Genomic DNA, 26,950 nt, shown 5'->3' on the forward strand with positions numbered 1-26,950 from the left:
CCGTGGGGAAAGTTACTTTAGGATGGAGACGATACTGAACTACTCTATACTGGTGCCGTACCTCAGCTCGACTACAACTCCGTAAGAACTGGGTAAGAACTCGCACGAAGTCGACTGGTGACGAACTGTTTGAGGTGCAGTCGGCTGTTCTCTTAACCCTTCTGATGCACACACATCGCCGGTGGCGCGTCATCTCAGGGGGCGTGGCTGCCGTGCCGCTAGCGGTTGGGCGATGCCCTTCACTGTCACTGTAGCTATCGTATAACGGCAGGACCTCTAGTGCCTCGGAGTCTCCAACGATAGCCCCATTTCTGGCAGCGACTGGTTACGATCCGTTTAATACCGGGTGTTACAAAAGGTACGGCCAAACTTTCAGGAAACATTCCTCACACACAAATGAAGAAAAGATATTATGTGGACATGTGCCCGGAAACGCTCAATTTCCATGTTAGAGCTCAGTTTCGGCAGTATGTACTGTACTTCCTCGATTCACCACCAGTTGGCCCAATTGAAGGAAGGTAATGTTGACTTCGGTGCTTGTGTTGACATGCGACTCATTGCTCTACAGTACTAGCATCAAGCACATCAGTACGTAGCATTAACAGGTTAGTGTTCATCACGAACGTGGTTTCGCAGTCAGTGCAGTGTTTACAAATGCGTAGTTGCCAGATGCCCATTTGATGTATGTATTAGCACGGGGCAATAGCTGTGGCGCGGTACGTTTGTACCGAGACAGATTTCAAGAACGAAGGTGTCCCGACAGGAAGACGTTAGAAGCAATTGATCGGCGTCTCAGGGAACACGGAACATTCGACTGGGGAGGCACTAGAACGACGAGGACACCTGCAATGGACAAGGCAATTCTTTTTGCAGTTGACGATAACCCTAATGTCATCGTCAGAGAAGTTGCTGCTGTACAAGGTAACGTTGAGCGCGTCACTGTATGGAGAGTTCTGCGGGAGAACCAGTTGTTCCCGTACCATGTACAGCATGTGCAGGAAGTAACAGCAGGTGATTGGCCTCCACGGGTACTCTTCTGCGAATGGTCCATCCAACAAGGTGTCAATCCTCATTTCAGTGCAAATGTTCTCTTTACGGATGAGGCTTCATTCCAAACTGATCAAATTCTAAATTTTCTCAATCAACATATGTGGCTTGAAGAGAATCCGCACGCATTTGTGCAATCACGTCATCAGCACAGATTTTCTGTGAACGTTTGGGCAGGCATTGTTGGTGATTTCTTGATTGTGCCGCATGTTCTTCCACCAACGCACGTTATCACGATTTCATACGGGATACTCTACCTGTGCTGCTAGAACATGTGCCTTTACAAGCACGACACAACATGTGGTTCATGCACAATGGAGCTCCTACACATTTCAGTCGAAGTGTTCGTACGCTTCTCAACAACAGATTCTATGGCCTCCACGCTCTCCTGATCTTAACCCTCTTGACTTTCATTTATGGGGGCATTTGAAAACTCTCGTCTACGTAACCCAGGTACCAAATGTAGAGATTTTTCGTGCTCGTATTGTGGATGGCTGTGATACAATACGCCATTCTCCAGGGCTGCATCAGCGCATCAGGGATTCCATGCGACGGAGGGTGGATGCATGTATCCTCGCTAACAGAGGACATTTGAACATTCCCTGTAACAAAGTGTTTGAAGTCACTCTGGTACGTTCTGTTGCTCTGTGTTTCCATTCCATGATTAATGTGATTTGAAGACAAGAAATAAAATGGGCTCTAACATGGAAAGTAAGCGTTTGCGGACACATGTCCACATAACATATTTTCTTTCTGTGTGTGTGAGGAATGTTTCCTGAAAGTTTGACCGGACCGTTTTGTAATACCCTGCATACGTTCAGCCACGTTCTGTACGAGCTTCTATCAAGTTATCATCATGTCCTTATCGAGTTGTTATGAAGTTAGAGTATTCAATGTGTTGTAAATAAATCACGAATACAAGTCAAGGATGAAAAAAAATTATTTGAATTGTAGTTTATCCAATAAATTCTGTAGAGTTTTTCAAGATTCTGAAGTCTACTAGTATGCCACAGTTACCAAAAGGGAAGTGACGTTCAATTGTTAATTTTCACTCTGAAACTCAATACGAAAAATATTGGGAAAAGTTTTATCTTTGACAAAGATAGTAATAGGCTCCAGGTATTCCGATTTCATTACGCTCAACTATTATGAAAATGTGGAGTCAGAATTTTTTAAGAATTACGAAAAATGTGGCACTGCTGTTCTAAGTCGCATAACGAATCTGCGCCAATATAAAATTTAATTTAAACACCAAAGTTCGGATCTTAAGAAATGTCTGAAAAACCTTATATTGTGAGGTAATCGTTTTGCCAATTTTCTATTAGCAATAAAAACAAAAAAACCGTATTTTTAGTGAAGTATCGAAAAACTTTTTTGTCTATGTTTTCGTTAAATACCTTTGAAATAATGGAAGACCACTAGAAACAAAAATGCATAATGTAAAAATGTGTAAGATCAGTATCGGGAATAAGAAACATGATCTCAGACAGGTTCTGTATGCTGGGCACAGCTGCTTCGCGTGTCTACCACGCGATTTCGTAAACGTCTCTATGGCGACGCCTCCTGATAGCTCTGCAGCCAGCTGTCGTGTTGGCCTATGGTGGTGGTGGTGGTGGTGGTGGTGGTGGTGGTGGTGGTTAGTGTTTAACGTCCCGTCGACAACGAGGTGATTAGAGACGGAGCGTAAGCTCGGTTTAGGGAAGGATTGGGAACGAAATCGGCAGTGCCCTTTTAAATGAACCATCCCGGCATTTGCCCCGAAACGATTTAGGGGAATCACGGAAAACCTAAATCAGAATGGCTGGAGACGGGATTGAACCGTCGTCCTCCCGAATGCGAGTCCAGTGTGCTAACCACTGCGCCACCTCGCTCGGTGTTTTCGCCTAGAGCCGTTTGCGGCTGGTCCCCGTGGAGGTTTGAGTGCTCCCTCGGGCGTGTGTGTGTGTGTGTGTGTGTGTGTGTGTGTGTGTGTGTGTGTGTGTGTGTGTGTGTGTGTCCTTAGGATAATTTAGGTTAAGTAGTGTGTGAGCTTAGGGACTGATGACCTTAGCAGGTAAGTCCCATAAGATTTCACACACATTTGAACTTTTTTTTTGAGAGCCGTTTGCGCTTCGAATTTGAAAGGTATCAAAAGCGCTGCAAGATGTCAGGTATTTCCTTAAGCTGACTCGACTGAAGGAGCGTCTTAGAAGCAAAGAATTAATATACATTATTAAAACTACATGCATGATACAGCAAGTTTCACGTGCCTCGGTGTTTATGACGTCATATATCTTTAACTATCTGTCACACAGTAATATCATTGTTTACGTACATTCACTGTCATGTAAGGATACTGTCTGCAAAGTATATTGCGAAAAGAGTGAGTTGGAAAGAAGAAACAAATTTTCAACTCATGCACAATGGGGCTGTTTTCCACGCATTTGTTGTTTATGGCGCGCTATCTCGCGAACAATCATCAGTAGGTGTTTCTTACACCCACAGCGACTGCTGCTTGACCGTAAGGAATATTTCCAGAATGAAATTTTTCACGCTTCAGCCGAGTGTAAGGGATGTGTGTGCTAAGTTTGATCGAAATCGGTTCAGTGGTTTAGTAGGAGATGTTGACACCCCCCCCCCCCCCCTCCCACACACACACATACACGCACACACGCGCGCGCGCGCGCTCGCTGCTGTAGGCGACACAGTTTTGCGTGTGACTGATATTATAATACGGAGTTGCAGCACTGCAACTGCTTCTGGAAATCGATGTCCCTGCACTCAGCTTCAGATTATTTGTGCAGCAGAGAGGCCCAGTCCCCTTGTGGATACAACAAGCAACTTCACACTGTTGACTGAGTTATCACCTTACCGGCGTGGTGCTCGCCCTCTTGGTTGACACTTCCATCCTGTTCGCTGGTGACAGGTCGCCGCCTGGCGCGCTCATCAGGCACCGCGTCACTCATATCCCCGAACTCAGAGGTGGCCAGAGAGGCCGATGAGGTGCGCCGCCTCGTCCTCCGCTCCTGAGGATTCCCAGCTTCGGCATCGGACTTGTCCGCTCCTTCCTGGGCTTCACCCTGGAGCGGCCTCAGCTCGCTGGCGATTGGTCTGCGCTTGGCGTGCCACTCGAGCGGATGGAAGAGGAGGCTGCCCAAGGGCCCATGCATCGACACGCCGCTGAAGACCAACATGGCGCCGAGGAAGCCGTAGTTGTCGAGCAGCAGGCGCACCACGTGCGGCATCACCATCAGCACCACGTTGCCGCCCGCCATGGACAAGCTGACGGCGCGCCCGCGGTACTTCACGAAGTAGGCTTTGACGGCCAGGAAACCAGACGGTGCGACGAGACCACTACCCAGACCTACGCAGAAGAAAAGCGAAGAAAACACGAGTGTAATGCACAGCCGAGAGCATGGTTGTTAAAAATAAAGCGCCGGCTAGGTTGGGCAGGAATACGGGAGGGACATAAGCTATGGCCTTTAAGGGGGTTAGGACGTCAAACGCGCCGACTTGGAGCAGGTGAGGCATCCCAGGACATTTTAATTTCCTCTGGCTATACTTTTACAAATTAATTCATAAAACTTTGTCAACACGACCAGGAAGGATTCAGAATTTACACTCACAGCAGTGGAAGTTCGAAAACATAACAAAATAAATTTCTTTACATGTGAAATTTCATAATTTTTTCCACTCACTAATGGCAGAATTTGTGGCTATAGGTACACTTGTCTTCATAGGTAAGAGATATTCTTGGATGGATTTTGCACAGCATACAAACCAAACTCAAAGGTGTATGAACTCTAGAATTTAACAAATCTATTGAAACCTGTGGTAAAAATTGAGGTAATTAACTAGACAATTTGTGTTTCTTCTAAACATGAAGTTTAATATATAACAGTTCATTCGTTTTCTCATAAATCAAATAAATTCTAGAGATTCATACACCTGTAAGTATGGCGTGTATTCTGTGCTAAATTCATCGAAGAATCTCTCTAACTTATGACAAAAACTGAACTTATAGCACCAAATGCAGCCATTAGTAAGTGAAGGAGTGATGAAACTTCACACATAAAAAAATTATTTTGTTATGTTTTAGATCTTCCATTGCAATGAGTGTCAAACCTGAATCCTTCCTGTGATGCTGACAAAGTTTTATGAATTTATTTGTAAAATTATAGACAGTGGAAATTAAAATGTCCTGTGATGGATCTCCTGATCCAAGTCGGCTCATTTGACGTCCTACCCACTTTAAGTGAACTATGACAAACTGTACATGGTGTTTCAAAAAAGGTTAATCCAGTTTCATGAGACTATCATCGACCTGAATGAAGACTGGAACTAGCGATAAATTTTAGCTTTTGCATAGTACTACAAAGTATTTTTTTTATTTTAAAAGAAACAAGCATGTACATACACTCTTGGCATAAGGTTAACACTTCATTTGCTTTGGCCCTTTCTCCCACTTTAGTGCGGGGTCGACCTTGTTACTATGAATTTGGCGACTTTAGTATCAGAAGGTGGCCGGATGCCCTTCCTGTTGTCACCCCATAACCTCCCCCCCCCCACCCCCCCGCGCCTGGGATGGAATTAGTGTACCCCACATGTCTGCATCTAGTATAAGCCATGAGAAAGTGCAAACGTTTTGCAAATGTTTGTGAGTTGTGTAACTGAGGCGGGACGTGGGGACCAGCCTGGCATTCACCTACTGGGATGTGGAAAACCCCCTAAAAACCACATTCATGCTGGCCGGCACACGAGCCCTTGTCGTCAATCTGCCAGGCGGATTCGATCTCGGACCTGTGCGCCTACCCGAGTCCAGAAAGCAGCGCATTAGCGGCCTCGGCTAACCTGGCACTTGGATAGCACTAACACATACTTCACTGGCAATGTAGTGACCTCTGATACTTCAATTTTTTGCTATATATATACGAATACCCCCGATGGGATATTCCTAATTCAAGAAAGTTAAATCCCCCTGTAAAGCCATATTAAGGTAAGATCAAAACCCTGACATTATCTTAGAATTTGGTCTAACAAAATCCCTTTAGCACACTTAACATTTACAGTAATTAGGCCAACAACACAGACAAAAAAGAGAAAGTAGAACGAAAGATGAAAATAAGTGAAGAATGAAGGAATCGGAAGAGCAGGAAAGTGCATGAAAGAGAGATGCAGAGACTTAGAAGCTATAAAATATGAACAGTGAGGAGCTTCAACACAGACGCTCAAAGCTATGATATTAGGTGAGAATACAGTCCAATTCACTGACCTACTAACAAACTGTATGTAATGATAATGTAGGTGAACGAGTTTGCGAAACTCGTGAGGATCATGCCAGCCACAGTAAGCAGTCCCCCGCCGACAGACACTTGACGAATTGAGAATTTCTTCAGTAATGGTCCAGTCAGAAGCCCTGGAAACAGAGGTAAACATTCAAAACAAGGAGCACACACTATCTGTCATAAATTTATGAAGTTTACTACGAAAAATGTACCAATTCAACAAAAGTGGCAACAGAGTAAAGCTGAGTCAGTCGAAATTATATCTGAACTTTTTCACAGATGTCTTTTCCTTTTAGATGTAGCAATGAGATATAGTCCTTGTGACCAACACTATCCCTTACTTGTTAGTCTAATATCATGTTGGCTGCAATGGTAGAACGGAAGCTTGACTCCAGTAAGACTGAAGAAGGTACTTACTGACAGTAGGTTTTTAAAGTAACTATCTAGCTGTTTGTTCAGCACAGCTTGATTTAATTACAAGAAACCAGCGACAGAATGTGTAAGCCCAAATTTGCGCCGGGTTATGGTACATGGTGGCACCAGCTTACCTCTTACATTAGTAGAACTAGCGGCAAATGAAAATACATGAGATCTGGATCTCCAATAGTTGGAGACCGCGAAATATAGGTGTTTTCCTATCAACTTCGTTGTTATGTTGATATCCTCATTTTTATTTCCACACTTTTTTTTTATTTCTGCCTTATTTTAAAATCATACCATATCTTATCGATTCTTTAAAGCAGCAAATCCACTTCTGACAGAAGTATAGTTTGGCACAGTTCGACTGCCCTGGAACTCTCACACATCACATCGGCATGCAAGTGTCTCAGTTCTGTATGCATGATGTCAAATGTGTGGGTTGTCTAACTGCTGGAGGTTGGGGTGCAGTGTCAGCAGTAACACACACACACACACACACACACACACACACACACACACACACACACACCTCCCAATCGTATCCCAGTATTTTACTAGACACAAAAACGAAACAGGTCTATTAGTATGTTGCCACTATTTTGGCCACGTACAGAAGTATCTGACGAGTCTGCACTTGCGTAAATTGTCGCCATATACAAAAGTATCTGAATTATTTACAAGAAAAATACATAAATAATGTCAACAGTAAAGGTTAAATATATAGTATTTTCATGTTTGTATTACTATTTGTCAAAAATACATAAGCGTCACCTAAATTTTGCGTAAACTGCCATCATGTTAACAAGCATTCAATTATTTATCAAAAATTCAGAAAGATATTGGCAGTACCGGTATGACATGAAACTAGTGACCTAATTTACAATTTAGGTTGTACTTGTCAGTATTAGTGCCACACTTCGTGTAAGGCACAATGGAGCAATGAATTAAATATTTCTACTTTCGAATTGTCTGTGTTGTTTATCAAAAGCATGTGAACACAAAAATATGGTTCAAATGGCCCTGAGCACTATGGGACTTAACATTCGAGGTCATCAGTCCCATAGAACTTAGAACAACTTAAACCTAAGGACATCACACAAATCCATGCCCGAGGCACGATTCGAACCTGCGACCGTAGCGGTCGCGCGGTTTCAGACTGAAGCGCCTAGAACCGCTGGGCTACACCGGCCGGCTAAGCGGACACAGAAACGATGGTACTTATACATTTAAACTGTATGCCAAATATATGCAGCAGGTGTAACAGAGTATCTTTACTTCTGTATTACTTATCAAAAATACGTAATATTTATCAGCAACACAACTTTTACGTCACGTGTCACGATGTTACTTTTGATCTAAATTGTCTTCAAAATAGATTAAGGCTGTAACTGGCAGTATTTTCATGTCTCAGACCGATGTCAAAAAATGTCAGCGACACACACACACACACACACACACACACACACACACACACACACACACACACATTTTATGTCAAGTGTCACAAAGTTATTTTCACATCTCACTTGATGCCAAAGCATGACGGTGAACTCTTAAATTAAGTGTTAAAACGCTATATCCACCTATAAATTATCTAATAAACTCATGTGACTGAATTTACAGGCTAAGTGGTCATTTGACATTTCGTCCTAGGCCTAAATGAGGCTGTGTACAAGAAAAGAAGCTTACCGTATATTAGTTTAGGCGGGAAGATGATGATGCATCAGGAATATTGAAGAAACGGTATTGACTGGCTGAAATGAAGCTAAATTTTTGTTACCTTTGGTAATGAACGTACCTGTGGTAGCTGATTATCTACCAACAATACATTCTCTGGCATTTTAGTACACCAAAGCACACTAAACAGGGAGTATTTTATCTCGATCTTTAATGCAATGTATGAATTAACCTCATACTTTCGTAATATATAAATGTAACTTCGTAAGTCATTGTATACGAAATGAAAACAAAAGAATATGAAGAACTTATTTCCACACAGAGAGGCTAGCTCTATATTCTGAAAATACGAAAATTAGACTAAAATAAAATTATTTACCAAAAGACATACAGACTTCAAGTACAAAGAACACATAGGTTGCTTATCGTGATATGCAGTCGTAACTACAGATCTCTGATCGCAAACGAAAAGACCACCTTTTCACCAAAATACAATTGTTTCTGTCTTTAATGTAACTACGTAAACATTTATTTTGTAATATTAAAGAACACCCTTGGATTACTAGTGATTTAGCTAACACGTTAAAGTGTACGTGTCTAGGACTGTCTTACACTGTCACCCAGTGGAAACTATAGTAATAAACGAGACTTGCTATCTTTCAAATATCCTCTCGTAGCTACTTTTAAAATCATGCCAGGTTAGTAACTTTACCTTGCACTACAAAATCATCTGCCGATAATGCTAACGTAAGCTATCGCTCAACAAAAACTACATGACATTTCATCCCATACATCACCATTTTACAGCAAATCGTAACAAAATGCCCATACACAGCCATGTTACAGCAGATTTGAACCAATTTTAAATTGCTCCCTACATCGACATGTTACAGCAAAACTACAACAACAAACTGCCTTCACATATTGCTGTGTCACATCAAAACTGTAAAACGCTTGTGCTTTGTGAACTGGAGACCATGGAAACCCCACTTCGTCCTCTCGATGTGACCGGAAGACTGTGATACTAGGATGGGGTTGGTTTAAATGGTTCTAAGCACTATTGGACTTAACATCTGAGGCCATCAGTCCCCAAGACTTAGAACTACTTAAACCTAAACAACCCAAGGACATCACACACATCCATTTCCGAGGCAGGATTCGAACCTGCGGCCGCAGCAGCAATGCTGTTCCAGACTGAAGCGCCTAGAACCGCTCAGTCACAACGGCCGGCCACATTACCTCACTCATGTCAGATGGTAATATAGAATTAACGACAGTTAAATAATTCGGATCTTACTGGTCGTCTTGCGCATTGTACAAACTGTTCAGAACCCAAGAATGTCTGTCAAGCAAAGTAATTTCAACACAACAGCAGGCTCCTTCAAATACTGTCTCTAATGCAATGCTACACTAGTAATAAGAAGAACGAGAATCAGAATCATTGCTGACTTCTCCTGTGGCAACTTCTTCAACAAAGAGTAGCACTGGCAACATACGTCCTGAGTTATTTGCTGTATGCATTCCAATCTCTGTCCTGTCCTACAGTTTTTGCCCGCTACAACTTCCTCTAGCACCATGAAAGTCATTCCCTGATATCTTAACAGATGCCCTATCATCCTGTCCCTTCTCCTTCTCAGTGTTTTTCACATATTACCTTCCTCCCCGTTGGCGCACAGAACCTCCTCATTCCTTACCTTATCAGTCCACCTAACTTTCGACATTCTTCTTTAGCAAAACATCTCAAATGTCTTCTACTCTGGTTTTCCTACTGTCCATGTTTCATCAGCATACAATGCTGTGCTCCAAATGTACATTCTCAGAAATTTCTTTTACAAATAAAAGCCTATGTTTGATACTTGTAGACTTCTCTTGGCCAGGAATGCCCTTTTCGCCAGTGCTAGTCTGCTTTCGATTTCCTCCTTGCTCCGTCCGTCATTGATTATTTTGCCGGCCAGGTAGTAAAATTCCTTTACTTCATCTGCTTCATGACCATCAATCCTGATGATCAGTTCCTGGCTGTTCCCATTTTTCATTACTTTCGTTTTTCCTAGAATTACTCTCCATCCATATTTCTTATTAATTAGACTGTTCATTACATTCAGCAGATCATGTAATTCTTCTCCACTTTCGCTCAGGATAGCTTTCTCATCAGCGAATCGTATCATCGATATGCTTCGATGTTGAGTCTTAATTCCATTTTTTGTTTTGTTGCTGCTTCTTCAAATGATTTTTGAAATTCTGATGGATCGTTATCCATCCCTTCTGTCTGATGTGATCTTAAGTCCTCCAAAGCTCTCTTAAAGCCTAATACTGGATCCCATACCTCTTCTAAATCTAGTCCTGTTTCTTCTTCTATCACATCAGACAGTTCTTCCCCCTCATAGAGGCCTTCAGAGTACTCTTTCCACCTATCCGCTCTCTGCTCTGCATTTAACAGTGGAATTCCCGTAGCACTCTTGATGTCATCACCCTTACTTTTCATTTCATCAAAGACTATATTCACTTTTGTACACGCGGTGTCAGTCCTTCCGACAATCATTTCTTTTTCGGTTTCTTCACATTTTCCATCCAGCGATTTCGTCTACCTTCCCTGCACTTCCTATTTATTTCATTCCTCAGCGACTTTTATTTCTGTATTCCTGAATTTCTCTGAATATTTTTGTACTTCCCTGCTTCATCGACCAACTGTAGTATTCCTTCTGTTAGACATGGTTTCTTCGCAGTACCATTCTTTGTACCCAAGTTTTTCTTTCGAACTTCTGTGATTGCCCATTTTAGTGTACTGTCTACTGAGCTAATCGTTCTAGTCTTTCTTGCCTTAGAGAACTTCGAGCGTATCTCGTCTTTCCTTAGGACTTCCGTATTCCAGGTCTTTGTGCATTTATTCTTCCTGACTAGTCTCTTAAAATTCAATCTACTTTTCATCACTACTACATAATCCTGGGTACGCCTTACAAGCCAGAATCCGATCTCGGAATCTTTGTCTGACCATGATGCAATCTACCTTCCCGTGCCACCCGGCATTTTACAAGTATACATGATCCTCTTCTGATTGTTGAACAGAGTATTTGCTATTATTAGCTAAAATTTATTACAGAACTCTATTAGTCTTGCTCCTCTCTCATTCCTTGTTACAAGCCCATATTTTCCTGTAAACTTTTCTTTTACTCCTTCCCCTTCTACTACATTCCAGTCACCTATGACTATTAGATTTTCATCTCCAGTTTCCGTACTGTATTTCCCTTGCAATATCGTCATATACTTTCTCTATCGCTTTATCTTCTGTTTGAGACGTCGGCACGTATATCTGAACTGCCGTTGTCGGTGTTGATATGCTGTCGATTCTGATAAGAATAATCCTATCACTTAATTGTTCACAGTAACACACTCTCTGCCCTACCATCCTATTCATAACGAAACCAACTCCTGTTATACATTTTATGGTGCTGCTGATATTACCCCATACTCATCTCACCAGAAATTCTTGTCTTCTTCCCATTTCACTTCACTGACCCCTGGTATATCTAGATTGTGCCTTTTCTTTTCAGATTTTGTAGCTTCCCTACCATATGCAACCTTCGGGAATTCCACACTCCTCTCGTAGTACGCTACCCTTTCACTGGCTGTTCAGTCTTTTCCTCATGGTCACCTCCCAGAGATCCGAAGTGAGGCTGCTCCGAAATCTTTTGCCAACGGAGAGATCAACACGACAATTTTCAATTACAGGGCGCATGTCCTGTAAATACAGCTTATGTGTCTTCAATGCAGAGTTTTTCATTGCCTTCTGCATCCTCATGTTGTTGATCATTGCTGATTCTTCCGCTTTTAGAAGCAGTTTCACACCGAAAGGCCAAAGAGTGCTCCTAACCTCTGTCCACTCTTCTGCCCTCTTTGGCAAGGTCGTTGATGTAATGACAGTGACTTCCACCACTTCGGCCACCAATGCTGATTATATACAAAATTTAAGCTTTGGTGGGTTAATAACCCAGGACCAAGAACTTTATGATTAACAATCAAAGATGCTACAGATATACCACGGGTGGATCATTATACATAACGAAAAGATAAAAATAGGTGGAAAGAAAATGAAAGATCGAACCTTGATCAACTCTCCTTTACTGAATTGATATTATCTAGACTATGCTCAAGAGGAGGCAACAAGGGGCATTCCAAATTACATCATTAATTACAAACGTTATGCTAACTATGATGTACTTATTTGAAACAGATAATTAAAAACTGAATTCTAGAAAAAATAACTGAAAACTCACAGCAGACCGAGATATTGCCTTTGTTTATGTACAATAATTTTTAAATAGCCACAGCTTGAACTTGAAAAGCATACTAATATTAAAAAATCTGTGGGTCAGTTATCTAAAGAATCCAAAATTTGTGCTTGATACTCATACTAGTACTACACCAATAGGTGAAATTGAGTTCTAACACGATAATGTTAATAGCAGTTCGTGGTATCACATCAAAGCTACATGAAATCTGAATGGTACTGAATCATTCATTCTATTTTTAAAAGGAGTACAACAGAATTAAATTTCAGTAACAACTTCACCTATTCATTCGCTTCGTGTGAAACAGAAAAATTTAAGAAGTAATGAAATATTTTACAATAAAGGGTGACCTTAATTCAGTCATCAGTTTGAAGCAACTCAAAAGAATATTTTATTATTTTTAACTGGGAGCACTTGACTTTTGGAAAGTGTCCTATTAGGTACAACTGACAGTGAACGGACTGTGAAAATTCGTGGAGAAAAGGACAATCTGTTATTTTCTTCAGACGCCGACGTGTGTGGACACCATCCATTCACTTAAGGTAGGAGCTCGATGTAGGATATATCTGGACTATGATGTTCCTTGCTGTCTGGCTACACGCCACAATCCTATACTGTCAGGAAGTGCATTCTATGTATATATTAGTACCCACATCCACAGGTTGGACGGTCTCTGCAATCTCTACAGATGACTGACTGTGGTGACTATCAGGTCTCTCTGAGTTCAATAGTAGTGAATGGCATCAGTGAGTGTGTCCCCAGTGGATCATCCATGAACCCCTGTAGACACAATGCTATCAGCTCTGTGACTAAATAGCGTTTCTTGTTGTTTTCAACTGTCTTTGCTCATCATATAAAAATAGTGCAAATCTGAATGCAGTAAGTACGACTTTATTTTTAATAAGTTCTTCTTACACTAGTTATCATCATCATTGGTTGTATATACAGAATCTCTCCCACAAATGTGCTTATTGCCCCACAATTATTGAAAACATAATTAATGATCAACAGCAACAGAATGCACCATCACAGGTTCCCCAACTCATTTAAATAAATCGCAGTCATCAGAAGTTCAGTATATACAGTTTTGAAGAATAATGGAATATTTACAAGAAAGTGTGGACTGAAATGACACATAGCGCTTAATATCGATCTCTAACTTAATTCTTATTAGTATCACTCAGATACATGAAATGCTTACACACTCATCTCATGTTAGTTCTTACAACTACTTTTCTTACTACTCAAATCAGCTACGATACCTCTACACTACATACTACAATAACTTAGATACAATTATTCCGCCAGGTTCCACAAGGTATGTACCGAAAACTATCTACACTAACTCCTTTCATATCTAAAATTCTCAGCTAAATCTTCTTCACGTATTTACTTTGTCTCATCCCCCGAAACGGTCAAACGACGCAAAGTAAAGCATCTTACACAACATGCTGTATAACACCGAGCACAGTGCATAAAGCAAAAGGAGAAAGACAAATATGGCAATAATATATCTTCTAACAAAATTGTCATTTACATTAACAACAGATCATTTTGCACAGTGGAGTTATCTAGTACTGTCTCTTTTTACATTATCTAACAAACACCTTGCTCACTTTCAGTGAGATACAGTATCTCTCATTTGTTTGTACATATTGTCTACCCACCACCTTCCATGTTAGACTTCTCATTATTTGGAAGTCTCCTTTATACACCCAACACAAGGACTGTAAAATACGGGTTGATGCTCTGAAACTTCCTCAAACTTTAATGTATCACACAAAACGAACATTCAACGCACTTCAAAAACAAGTCTTGGTTAAGATGAGATACACTTACTACACATCCTAACGTAATTACTTGCGCAGCAGCATCACATTGGAATCATGCACTCTCTTCGATATTCGAGTTCTCCGTGTTTTGCTTTTATTTCAGGTGAGACTCATACCACGCTTTGAATGGACCACTATAGATAGGACAGAACTTACACTGTAAATACACGTCACTTGCAGGACATTGCAATTTTATGAAGATTTTCCGCCTAATATTGAAGAATTCTCTCCACATTTGGTGTCTGAAATTCCTTTGACGCCTTTCTCCAGCCGATTCAATCACTGAGTCTCAATGCAGCGGAAATCATAAACAGTACATTTCCTCTTATCTCATCTAATTTAAATTGTTTACGCATCACTAGGAAATATCAATGGATAGTAAATCATTTGACAACTCATTGAGCCTTTTCTCAAACTGTGAAAATATAAATCGTATGACCTATCATTGGCAAAACAGGCTACATAGTGTGCCAAGCTCCTTCATGTCAGGCTCAGAGAGTGCTGATGCTGCATAATAACGTGAGATATAAATATATTTTCTTCTGTCTAAAGTATCCTTCAAAACCAACGGCCTAAGTTTTGGGCCATTACTAGAAATCGTTTTGCCAAATGATCAACTTAGCGTAGAAAATTAAGCGGAGAGTGTGTACAACAAGAGTTGTATCTGTTCTTAATTTATTAAGTGAAACGCATTTACAAGCTGACTCAGCATCAACAGAGTCACAAAGAGCAACACTGAACAGTACTTGAAAAAGAACCATATTGATCAACTGTGGCAAGTTCCTTTCATCTTGATGGAAGGCGCGTGATGTGGCACCGTTGATGATTTTGCCTTTTGACAGGGCTTACTTAAATCCCAGCCCCTACAAATGTCGTTATTCATTTTGCGATAGCATGTCCTATGGAGTCTAAAGAAAATTTTCTTGCACCAACAAGTGCATGATTTAAATGAGTATGCCAGACTTATTTATTGGCTATTCAGTCAATACCACAAACAGACCAGTGCGAAGTCTCGTGACTATTCCTATTAAACGAAATATCGTCTTTCATCACACAAAAATTTTATATAACGTGTCTGCCTCTCCATTTCTCCTTCACCACCTCTGCTAGTGGATCTTAATTTTGTTCCCTAGAAATATTTACAAGTGCTCTTGGAACAAAGTGTAAATGCAACGTATTTTAAGTACTGAAATTGTTCTCTTCAAGTCCGCTTGCTTAGCTGGGAGGTAACATGCTCGCCTCCCATGCAAGTGGGTTCGGATTCGATTCCCGCCCGGGTTGGAGATTTCCTCCGTTCATTTACTGGGTGTTGTCCTCATAATCAGTTCATCCTCATCACTGACGCGCAAGTCGTCCATCGTAATAAGACTTGCACTTGGCGGACGAACTTTCCAGATAGAAGCCACCTGGCCAAGGATGACATACGCTCATTTCATTCTTTGTTCTCTTCAAGATCGTCCTCAGTCACACTATTCAACCACGTAGGAGACCGTAAAGAACGTCACAACATTGTACTTTTCAGGAAGATACATTGTTCCAACTACTGACACAGAGGAAACACACAGGCATAAAACAGCTACAATTTATTGGGTAATGGGCTGACATCAACAAGAATACAAGGAAATAAGTTAACACGCCTAAAAGACGTTTAAAAAATAAGGGCTCGGAGGAATGTGCATTCCCTTATAAAGACGATATCCATGTCAGTCGGGTGATGCTTAGGGAATTAGATTAGGAAATGAGACACTTAAAGTAGTAAGGGAGTTTTGCTATTTGGGGAGCAAAATAACTGATGATGGTCGAAGTAGAGAGGATATAAAAAGTAGACTGGCAATAGCAAGGAAAGCATTTCTGAAGAAGAGAAATTTGTTAACATCGAGTATAGATTTAAGTGGCAGGAAGTCGTTTCTGAAAGTATTTGTATGGAGTGTAGCCATGTATGGAAGTGAAACATGGACGATCAATAGTTTAGATAAGAAAAGAATAGAAGCTTTCGAAATGTAGTACTACAGAAGAACGCTGAAGGTTAGATGGGTAGATCATGTAACTAACCCCGAGGAGGTATTGAATAGGATTGGGGCGCAGAGAAGTTTGTGGCACTACTTGACTTCAGAAAGGGAACGGTTGGTAGGACATGTTCTGAGGAATCAAGGGATCAACAATGTAGTATTGAAGGGAAGTGTGGAGGGTAAAAATCGTAGAGGGAGACCAAGAGATGAATATACTAAACAGATTCAGAAGGATGTAGGTTGCGGTAGGTACTGGGAGATGAAGAAGCTTGCACAGGATAGAGTAGCATGCTGCATCAAACCAGTCTCAGGACTGAAGACCACAACAACAACAACAACATCCATGTCAGGTGTTGCTTGTGTAGTGCTGTGCGCACACAGCAGACAGCCATGGACTCTGGGGCGACCAATGGACTGGACTGGCAACAGGCAGGCAGGAGCCATCTGGACGAGAGTCCACAACGAAAGACGTCAACATGGGCAGCAGCGACGGAGGCTGTAGAGTAGAGGCTCTGGTAATGGAGACCCGGCTTCCAATGATGCTGACGGTGGCGTTCCCTCAGCGCAGCGGGATATGGCGGCACTGGTTGCACAAAGCCAACCTGCTGTCACTGCTGGCAAAGCCCAATCGCTGCGATAGGCAGGTACAACCAGACCTCTTTGATCCGTCCCAGTAAGGGGCACGGCATCCTTCCTGGGACGCAACTAGTTCTGGGATAATGCCACGAGTCGATCTTGGGTATGAACCATGAAGACGCAGTGACCGCGCTTGCTGTGTACAATGGCGGTAATTCAGAGAAGTGACCGTCAAAACGCTATGGCCCAAACTGGTGTGCCACGCTTGAACATTGACAGGCCCAGCGTAGCATGGGAGCGCCTGGTCGCTAGCAAAATGTAGAGCAGTGTCTCTACCTGAGGGCCGTGCATGGGCTCGGCGACACACGTCTCCAGTTGGAATCGTTCTGCAAGAGCTTTAAAAAAACGTGAGAGATTTCTCTTCTACGAAATCTGTGTAAGTGTACATCTGCGTAGCAACATTCAGACAAGGCAATCACCTCACCGTTTGACTATAAATGGAGGGGGGGGGGGGGGAATAGCTGTGACATGGCGAATGCCATTGTGCATAGAAAAGTCAGTGAAATATTGCGCCACGAATTGAGCACCATTGTCGCAAGCAGAGCGGAAGCAAGCATTTTAAGGTGAATATCTTTTACAGGACCTTGACAGTCATGTCTACTGTCGCACAAGGACAACAAACGATATAGGGAACAAGCGAGAAAATGAATGAACTGCCGTTAACGAGAAAGGGTCAAAAAATAACAAGCGAAAACAATGTGAACTCTTTCCCAACATTGTGAAGGGACCGGCAACTGAAAGAAAAAGATAATTTAAAAATTAAAAAAAAACCGGGCGCAGCACTGTTTGCTAACCTGAACACTTGCGGCAGGTTGCGAAAAAGGTGTTCCACCCCCCAACTGATGCCTGGAAAAAACACTTGGTGGCGCGCCAACAGTTTTTGCGAGAGATTTTACAGTGACTCTGATATAAAAAGTATCGCAGAGCTACTGGAAACACGACGCAGCGACTAAACCCATCAATCGGTAAGAGAACAATGGAATAATGGAATCGACAGGGAGGAATTTTTTTTTTTCCATCAGTCTACTGACTGGTTTGATGCGGACCGCCACGAATTCCTTTCCTGTGCTAACCTCTTCATTTCATAGTAGCACTTGCAACCTACGTCCTCAATTATTTGCTTGACCTATTCCAATCTCTGTCTTCCTCTACAGTTTTTGCCCTCTACAGCTCCCTCTAGTACCATGGAAGTTATTCCCTCATGTCTTAGCAGATGTCCTATCATCCTGTCCCTTCTCCTTATCAGTGTTTTCCACATATTCCTTTCCTCTCCGATTCTGCGTAGAACCTCCTCATTCCTTACCTTATCAGTCCACCTAATTTCCAAAATTCGTCTATCAATTTTCTTTTCCATTCTTCTGTATATTATTTTTGAAAGCAGCTTCGATGCATGAGCTGTTAAGCTGATTGTGCAATAATTCTCGCACTTGTCAGCTCTTGCCGTCTTCCGAATTGTGTGGATGACGCTTTTCCGAAAGTCAGATGGTATGCCGCCAGACTCATATATTCTACACACCAACATGAATAGTCGTTTTGTTGCCACTTCCCCTAATGATTTTAGAAATTCTGATGGAATGTTATCAAATACCTTCTGCCTTATTTGACCGTAAGTCCTCCAAAGCTCTTTTAAATTCGATTCTAATACTGAATCACCTATCTCTTCTAAATCGACTCCTGTTCCTTCTTCTATCACATCAGACAAATCTTCACCCTCATAGAGGCTTTCAATGTATTCTTTCCACCTATCTGCTCTCTCCTGTGCATTTAACAGAGGAATTCCCGTTGCACTCTTAATGTTACCACCGTTGTTTTTTTTTAATGTCACCAAAGGTTGTTTTGACTTTCCTGTATGCTGAGTCTATATCTGCTCCTGGGTACGCCTTACAATCCAGTATCTGATTTCGGAATCTCTGTCTGACCATGATGTAATCTAATTGAAATCTTCCCGTATCTCCCGGCCTTTTCCAAGTATACCTCCTCCTCTTGTGATTCTTGAACAGGGTATTCGCTATTACTACCTGAAACTTGCTATAGAACTCAATTAGTCTTTCTTCTCTTCCATTCCTTGTCCCAAGTCCATATTCTCCTGTAACCTTTTCTTCTACTCCTTCCCCTACAACTGCATTCCAGTCGACCATGACTATTAGATTTTCGTCCCCCTTTACATACTGCATTACCCTTTCAATATCCTCATACACTTCCTCTATCTGTTCATCTTCAGCTTGCGACGTCGGCATGTATACCTGAACTATCGTTGTCGGTGTTGGTCTGCTGTGGATTCTGATTAGAACAACCCGGTCACTGAAATGTTCACAGTAACACACCCTCTGCCCTACCTTCCTATTCATAACGAATCCTACACCTGTTATACCATTTTCTGCTGCTGTTGATATTACCCGATACTCATCTTACCAGAAATCCTTGTCTTCCTTCCACTTCACTTCACTGACCCCTACTATATCTAGATTGAACCTTTGCATTTCCCTTTTCAGATTTTCTTGTTTCCCTACCACGTTCAAGCTTCTGACATTCCACGCCCCGACTCGTAGAACATTATCCTTTCGTTGATTATTCAATATTTTTCTCATGGTAACCTCCCCCTTGTCAGTCCCCTCCCGGTGATCCAAATGGGGGACTATTCCAAAATCTTTTGCCAATGAAGAGATCATCATGACACTTCTTCAACTACAGGCCACATGTCCTGTGGATACACGTTACGTGTCTTTAATGCAGTGGTTTCCATTGCCTTCTGCATCCTCATGTCGTTGATCATTGCTGATTCTTCCGCATTTAGGGGCAATTTCCCACCCCTAGGACAAGAGAGTGCCCTCTTTGACAAGGCCGTTGGCAGAATGAGGCTGACTTCATATGCCGGAAGTCTTCGGCCGCCAATGCTGATTATTTATCAAAATTTAGGTAGAGGCGGGGATCGAACCCGGGACCGAAGAAGTTTTGATTATGAATCAAAGACGCTACCACCACCATGTTACATCACACATATGACGTGCAGGAGTATCGAATCCACCGCCAAAGCAGAAGTAGTACGGGAAGTCGTGACGGTGAAGCCATCCATCGTGTGCCTCGGCTTTGCATCCAGTTAACAACAAAGCAGTTCCTCCTGGTCGAGCGATCGATCAGGACCCATGGCGACAGGGCATCCGCTATCGCATATTGTGGCGTGGGACGGAAATGTATCTCACAGAAGAACAGAGTCTAACAATTAGGACAATGAGATGCTTTGCCTATTAAGTCACTGAGAGGCTTATGACTGTAAACCAGTAAGGACTGCCTGAAGTCCTCACAGAACAGACAAATGGGGCAAACACATAACGGTGCTTACATGTCTTTAAACGGGGCTCAGGCCATGCCGTGAAAGTTTATGATCCAAATAAACAATGAAATGCTGGAGAAAGTGAGATCTAGCGAGATTACGTTTGGGGCCTGCATCCCGGAAGTTACGTAGGCGATCCTCGATGGTAGCAACTATCATAGGACATATTCAGGATTGTTATCCCAATCGAAGACAACCATCATAACCTGTTCTAAATAACACTAATAGGTGAAAGGCGCACAAGCAATCCCCAGCATTAGCCGTTGACAATGATAAGGACAAAAGGTGTGTTAGCCATAAGCAACTGTTTTAAAGTCTCTCCCAATGGACTCCGAAGAGTGTCTTCGGTCAAGTGGATGTTCGAAAAGAATCTGTCCCCAGCCAAAACTGTGAGCATCGTCATAGCCAGGCAAAGGCGAGGAGTCTATGACTGCCTGTGATTTAACTGCCACCCTGAAGTCGCCACACAGCCTCAGCCGACCGGATAGTTTCTCTACGATCACTAATGGTGTAGCCGGTTCATTTGAGGAAATCTGTCTAGTCACTCACACTGACGTTAAGCGATCCATGTCCGTCGGCCAAAACTGCTGGCACCGGTCGCGCCCGAAAGGAGCGATGGGAAGTGGGAAATTTGAGAGTATTTTATGTCGTCAAACTGTTTGCACAACCTAGTCATGGGACAATCATGATCTAAAAGCCCGGAACACAAGGATTCCGATTCGTGATAGGACACTTGGTTTTCAACCAGATGCACCGCATCTGCAATAGAAAAACCTAAAGCAGCAAAGGCATCTAACGCAAAATAATTTTCCGGTACTCACGCCGTTAATCATCAGGTACGCAACAGAACGGACAACTGACTTGTAAACCGTGTCGACCGTGAAATGACCGAGAATAGGAATTGCAGTTTGCTAGAGCTTACCAATCGACACTCGACGCATGCCAATGGTGAGGGCCCTAGCCTGGCATGTGTCTGTTGTCTGTGAGGTGACTAGGGACACAGCCGCCCCCGTGTCGTAGGAGTAATGGCTTATCCATCACCCGCACCTTAACGAAAAATTTGTTCTGGCCTGTGGACAACAGGGAACACAATGTTGGAACAATATGATTATCGACATCTACTGAGTCCTGCGGGGTTGGGGAAGAGATCGGCATTCCGCTGCTATGAGACTGTTTTTCACATTTATGCCAAGAGACTCATCCCTTGGGACAGACTGCCCGCTCGGGCTGTACGGAACAAGAGTGGCACGAAGCAAGCGGCTGAGGACGACGTGTTTGTCCGTGTAGGCCTGGTTAGCATGTTTCACCCCACTGCTTTATGCTCCATGCGCCAGCAATGTACACTGGAAACAACGACGACGTCACTTGGAACTTCTCAGTGGCGGCCTGCAGCGAGGGAGACCTCGAATTACTGTTCAAAACCTCTTGTGACGTAAGGTCCCAAAATTTAAATGCAGTTTCAGTTCGGCGGTCTAAGACAATATTGATGGGCTCTTACCTTACTTCGGGAGGACGACGGTACAATCCCGCGTCCGGTTATCCTAATTTAGGTTTTCCGTGATTTCCCTAAATTGCTCCAGGCAAATTCCGGGATGGTTCCTTTGAAAGGGCACGGCCGACTTCCTTCCCAGTCCTTCCCTAATCCGATGAGACCGATGACCTCACTGTTTGGTCTCTGCCCTCATACAATCCAATCCCATCTTACCTTACTGTTGTTAGCGATTCAGAAATTGAAGAAACGTGGGGGATCACTTTATCTTCATCATTGTTCTGAATTGCCGCATTAATTTCGAAATTTAAATACAAAAATGTTCACTTTGCAAACTGTACTCACCTGAGAACTGCGTTACTGAGAACATGGAGTTCATAATGACCGCCGCACTCGTCGTCTCGAGGCCCATGGACTGCAGTTTATCTCCGAACAGCAAGCTGAATATGGTGTTCAGGCACTGGCTGGTAATCTGATCAGAAATCACAGAAAAGTAGGTAACGACATCTGGAAATGGTGACGCTAATGTACGTGGCTGTGTCGAACAGTTTTTAGACACTTTAAGAAAATGAAACGCCTACAGCCGTCCTTATGATCTTTCTAAGTAGCTTCCAGTTTCGGCGCTTCAGTGTGTCATCTTGAGGCTTTACCTCATGCTGAAGGGTTTATCATGATCCATATATACGCTGCCAACGTAACGTATTTACGCAGACTATTTGTAACTGTGATGTCAGAGCTCCTACCATCAGCTGCCAACTACACGAGAGTTCTTTACAGCGATGTAGGAAGAGAGAATTTTTTTTTTTTACCAGTATGAGCTACATCTGCTCACTGTCAATGATGTAGCACATATTTTCGTAAAGTTAATGTTAATCTAGGATTCAGAAATTACAACGTATGTTTATTATTCCAGTCTTTGATCACAATATCAATTATTTTGATGATGACCGGTTTCAGTCAGTAACGACCATCGTCAGATCTTTGCTACACCATGTCCTAAAGTGATACGGTCGTAATGGCATCGTCAAAACATACAAATATACTACGCACAGTATCGTCACATAGATCTAAAATAAGGTGTACAATAGGCCACATCGTGGACCAGGTGGCCTATTCTATTTTGAAAATACACACATCAACAAAACTTTTGCATTACTTCTGTTCCGTGAGCTCAGTAACCTGTAAAGAAAATTGGAATAGAGATCAACATAAACATCATTTCCACCATTTTTATTACTCATGAAAACCACACATTGCATGTTGAGCCACCATGCAGCGAGACCTTCAGGGATATTGGTTCAGATTGCTTAGACATCGGCATCCCTAATACCCTGAAGAACGTCCTCTTGCATTGATGCAAGCCTGTACCGTTGTGGAATAGTGTCCACAAGCTCATTAAGGCACTGTTCGTCCAGATTTTCCCAATCTTCAACCGCGATTCGGCGTAGATCCCTCAGAGTGGTTGGTGGGTCACGTCGCCCACAAACAGCCCTTTTCAATCTACCCAAGGCATTTTCGAAGGGTTCATATGTGGAGAAAATGCTGGTCACTCTAGCCGAGCGATGTTGTTGTCCTGAAGGAAGTCATTCACAAGATGTGCACGATGGGGGCGAGAATTGTCGTCCATGAAGACGAATGCCTCACAAATATGCTGCCAATCTGGTTACACTATCGGTCGGAGGACGGCATTCACGTATCGTACAGCCGTTGCGGCGCCTTCCATGACCACCAGCGGCGTACCTCGTCCCACATAATGCTACCCTAAAACAGCAGGGAAACATCCACCTTGCTACACTCGCTAGACAGTGTATCTACGGCGTTCAGCCTGACGGGGTCGCCTCTAAACGCGTCTCCGACGATTGTCTGCTTGAAGGCATATGCGACACTCATCGATGAAGAGAACGTGATGCCAGTCCTAAGCATTCCATTCGGCACGTTGTTGTGTCGATCTGTACCGCGCTCCGTAGTGTGTGGTTGTAAAAATGGACCTCGCGAGAGAAGCCTGTCGCGCATAGTTTGAGTCGTAACACGACCTCCTGTGGCAGCACGAAAAGCATTATACAACATGGTGGCGTTGCTGTCAGGGTTTCTCCGCGCCATAATCAATAGGTAGCGGTCATCCACTGCAGTAGCAGCCCTTGGGCGACCTGTGCGGGGAATGTCATCGACAGTTCCTGTCTGTCTGTATCTCCTCCATGTCCATACAACATCGCTTTGGTACACTCCGAGACGCCTGGACCGCGGTATTGACCGTCTAGGCATGGTTGAACTACAGACCACGCGAGCCATGTGCCTCCTTCCTGGTGGAATGACTGGAACTGATTGGCTGTCGGACTCCCTCCGTCTAATAGGCACTGCTCATGCATGGTTTTTTATATCTTTGGGTGGGTAGTCACATCTCCGAGCAGTTAAAGGGACTGTGTGTATGACACAATATCCACAAGCGACGTCTATCTTCAAAGGTTCTGGGAATCAGTGTGATGCAAGACTTTCGGGCGCGCGCGCGCGTGCGTGCGCGCGCGTGTGTGTGTGTGTGTGTGTGTGTGTGTGTGTGTGTGTGTGTGTGTGTGTGTGTGTGTGTGTATGTGTGTGTGTGTGTGTGTGTGTGTGAGCGTCAGTTTTTAAGTCAGTTTTTAAGCCAGAGCTACAAAAATTTATATTTAGACCTTCGCTCCGAAATTTAAAAAGCATGTATGTCAGTGTTTATTGAAAATCAGCTTGTAAGAAATGAAAGAGGGGATGAAAATCTTTATGAGAATATTCTGCTACATTTAAACGTAGAGGGCTTTTATCTTCTTCTGTACGCGTCGTTTAAGAAGGGATTTTTCGAAGTTGCACCCTTAAGGGATAAAATAAGGGATGAAAAGTGTAATGAAAATATTTCATTTCGAGAACATAAATGCTTGTTAGTCAGAAGTGTATTTAGAAAAGATCATGCTCCTGCGGCCTTAATCATCATCATTGATGAGCGATGTTGACTCAGTGCTGTTCAGATGCGCTTCCTGGAGAACTGCAGTGTTGATCACTTAGTCCTCTCACTTAACATTTGAGATGTATTTCGTTTTTGTTGGTGGAAGTGCTCAAGTTTTTTGATATCACGACGATAGTGTGTCCAAGTTTCACAGCTTTACGGGGAACCTTTATAAATAGTTTGAACCTTTTGTACGGAGCTAGTATTCGTATAAACCTGTGTCCGCACCTGTAAGTGGCCATTTCTCTCCGGCGATGCGGAGAAGTCCTTAAAACACAACAAATTTAATTTATGAGAAGGCAGCAGAAATAATACCGTAATGTTCTAGTGCTGCAAAGTTTCTTTTTCTGTTTTTTCAAAAGATGATTAGCACAATCTACATTGGATTACTGTGAAATGTTTAGGAGTCATGTTGAATATAAATGTATATATTGGTCTGTTTCCCAGATAAACCAGATTTTAAATCTCCCACACAATTTACATTATTTTTGTAAGCTGGAATTTTGCTTTGATAGTTTCAATCCACAACTGTGGCCTATGTTTAGCAGAGTTTTTCTTGACTGTAAAGCAAACGGTAAAACTGGAAATTGATCTCCCTACTGTTCCCATTCCGTTAACTACCACTTCTGTGTCACTAACGTAGGTCTGGTTGAAAGTAAGCGACCTCTGTAGAGGGCTCAGTTCTCTATCAGTACAGGTGGAAAGGGTTTCAACTGCACGTATAAAAAACAACAGCACACAACTGTAAATTTCATTAGCATAGAACAGAACCAAATGCACATAGCGATTAAACTTACGTTACTCAGCGCACATCCTAAGACGACCATCCAGCCCCACCCTCCATCCGGAGGAACAAGTTCATATTCTGCAGCTCCTTCGGCCATCTCTGCACCTGAAAAAAATGAAATACACTTATAACACAGATACCAACATCCACAGAGACAATGACCTCTGAATTCTTGAGTGATATTTAAAGGCTACTAAACATCAAATTATGAAAAATGAAAGTATGTGTAATTGTAGAAAAAGAAACAGTAACTCATTGAACAGTAAATATGATGAATACACACTACCAGACAAAGTGATAGATTTCTTTGCTTTGAAAGGAAGATTACACAACATGGCTGAAATCATGATGACGGCAGTTGATTGATATTGGTTAAAAGAAATGGTTTCCTCACCATAGTCTTGTTCTTGATGGTATTAACAAAAAACTGAGGAATAAGTTTCTAAAGGATAACGTCTGGAGCACGGCGTCGTCCGGAAATAACGTAAACCTCTCCATCATAAGATGATTGACGTCATAATAATTATTTTCTGCGGATGGTTTTATTAAAGGTGGTGAGTTTTTGTCTATTCCGACCTTGGAACTTGATGACATACACTTTTAAAGAGGAATTGCCGCTGAACTAGCACTCTGAATCACAGAACAAATCGAAATTTTTCACACGTATGCAAATCATTGGCACAGACATACGAAGAAAGAATCTGAAGGACGGGATTAAAACTTGGATTCACAGACTTCCCAGTCAATTACAGGGAGACACAACGCTTGACAAGGACTCTTACCATAGCACAACCATAAGCAGAGGTGAAAAAGTCATACGTACAAAAAAGTTGCAGACCTTTGAATACTGAGGCTAATCCAACGAGCCACAAACTATAATGCAAATACAAACAATTTATAGTGATGATGATGATAAAAATGATGCTGGCGCCACCGCCGCCTTCGATGACGACGACGTGAAATTTATTGATTGTAGATACAAAAATGCTGAGCTGCGTAATTTTGCTCTACACATAGAAGTATTTTACGCAGCATACTTATATTACGTTCAGTGGTCAGACACTCAATTACTTTATTCCTTGTGATAGGTTTACTGCGTACCGTAACTGATTGATTTTATAATGAGATGTATAAGTAACTGCAAATGCAATCAGTCAATTGCGTATTGTATTTGCTGCAACAATTTCGCTCTTGAACGTCC

At 42.4% G+C, this 26,950-nt stretch overlaps 1 protein-coding gene across 3 annotated transcripts in view; it reads right to left on the reverse strand.

The window, feature by feature from the left end:
• Window positions 1–26,950, reverse strand: part of LOC126272275 (monocarboxylate transporter 12-like) — a 152,879-nt gene that overhangs the window by 36,660 nt on the left and 89,269 nt on the right. For 2 of the 3 annotated variants that reach the window (XM_049975024.1, XM_049975026.1), the window contains exons 2-5: window positions 25,760–25,854; window positions 22,337–22,463; window positions 6,299–6,442; window positions 3,899–4,390 (exon numbers count right to left, since the gene is read on the reverse strand). In XM_049975024.1, the coding sequence (XP_049830981.1) occupies window positions 3,899–4,390; window positions 6,299–6,442; window positions 22,337–22,463; window positions 25,760–25,854 (858 nt within the window). The remainder of the gene's footprint in view (window positions 1–3,898; window positions 4,391–6,298; window positions 6,443–22,336; window positions 22,464–25,759; window positions 25,855–26,950) is intronic. The other variant, XM_049975025.1, reaches the window with a different exon arrangement.

Source organism: Schistocerca gregaria, chromosome 5 (genome assembly GCF_023897955.1).
Source record: "Schistocerca gregaria isolate iqSchGreg1 chromosome 5, iqSchGreg1.2, whole genome shotgun sequence".
In the NCBI taxonomy this organism is placed as follows: Eukaryota; Metazoa; Arthropoda; class Insecta; order Orthoptera; family Acrididae; genus Schistocerca; species Schistocerca gregaria.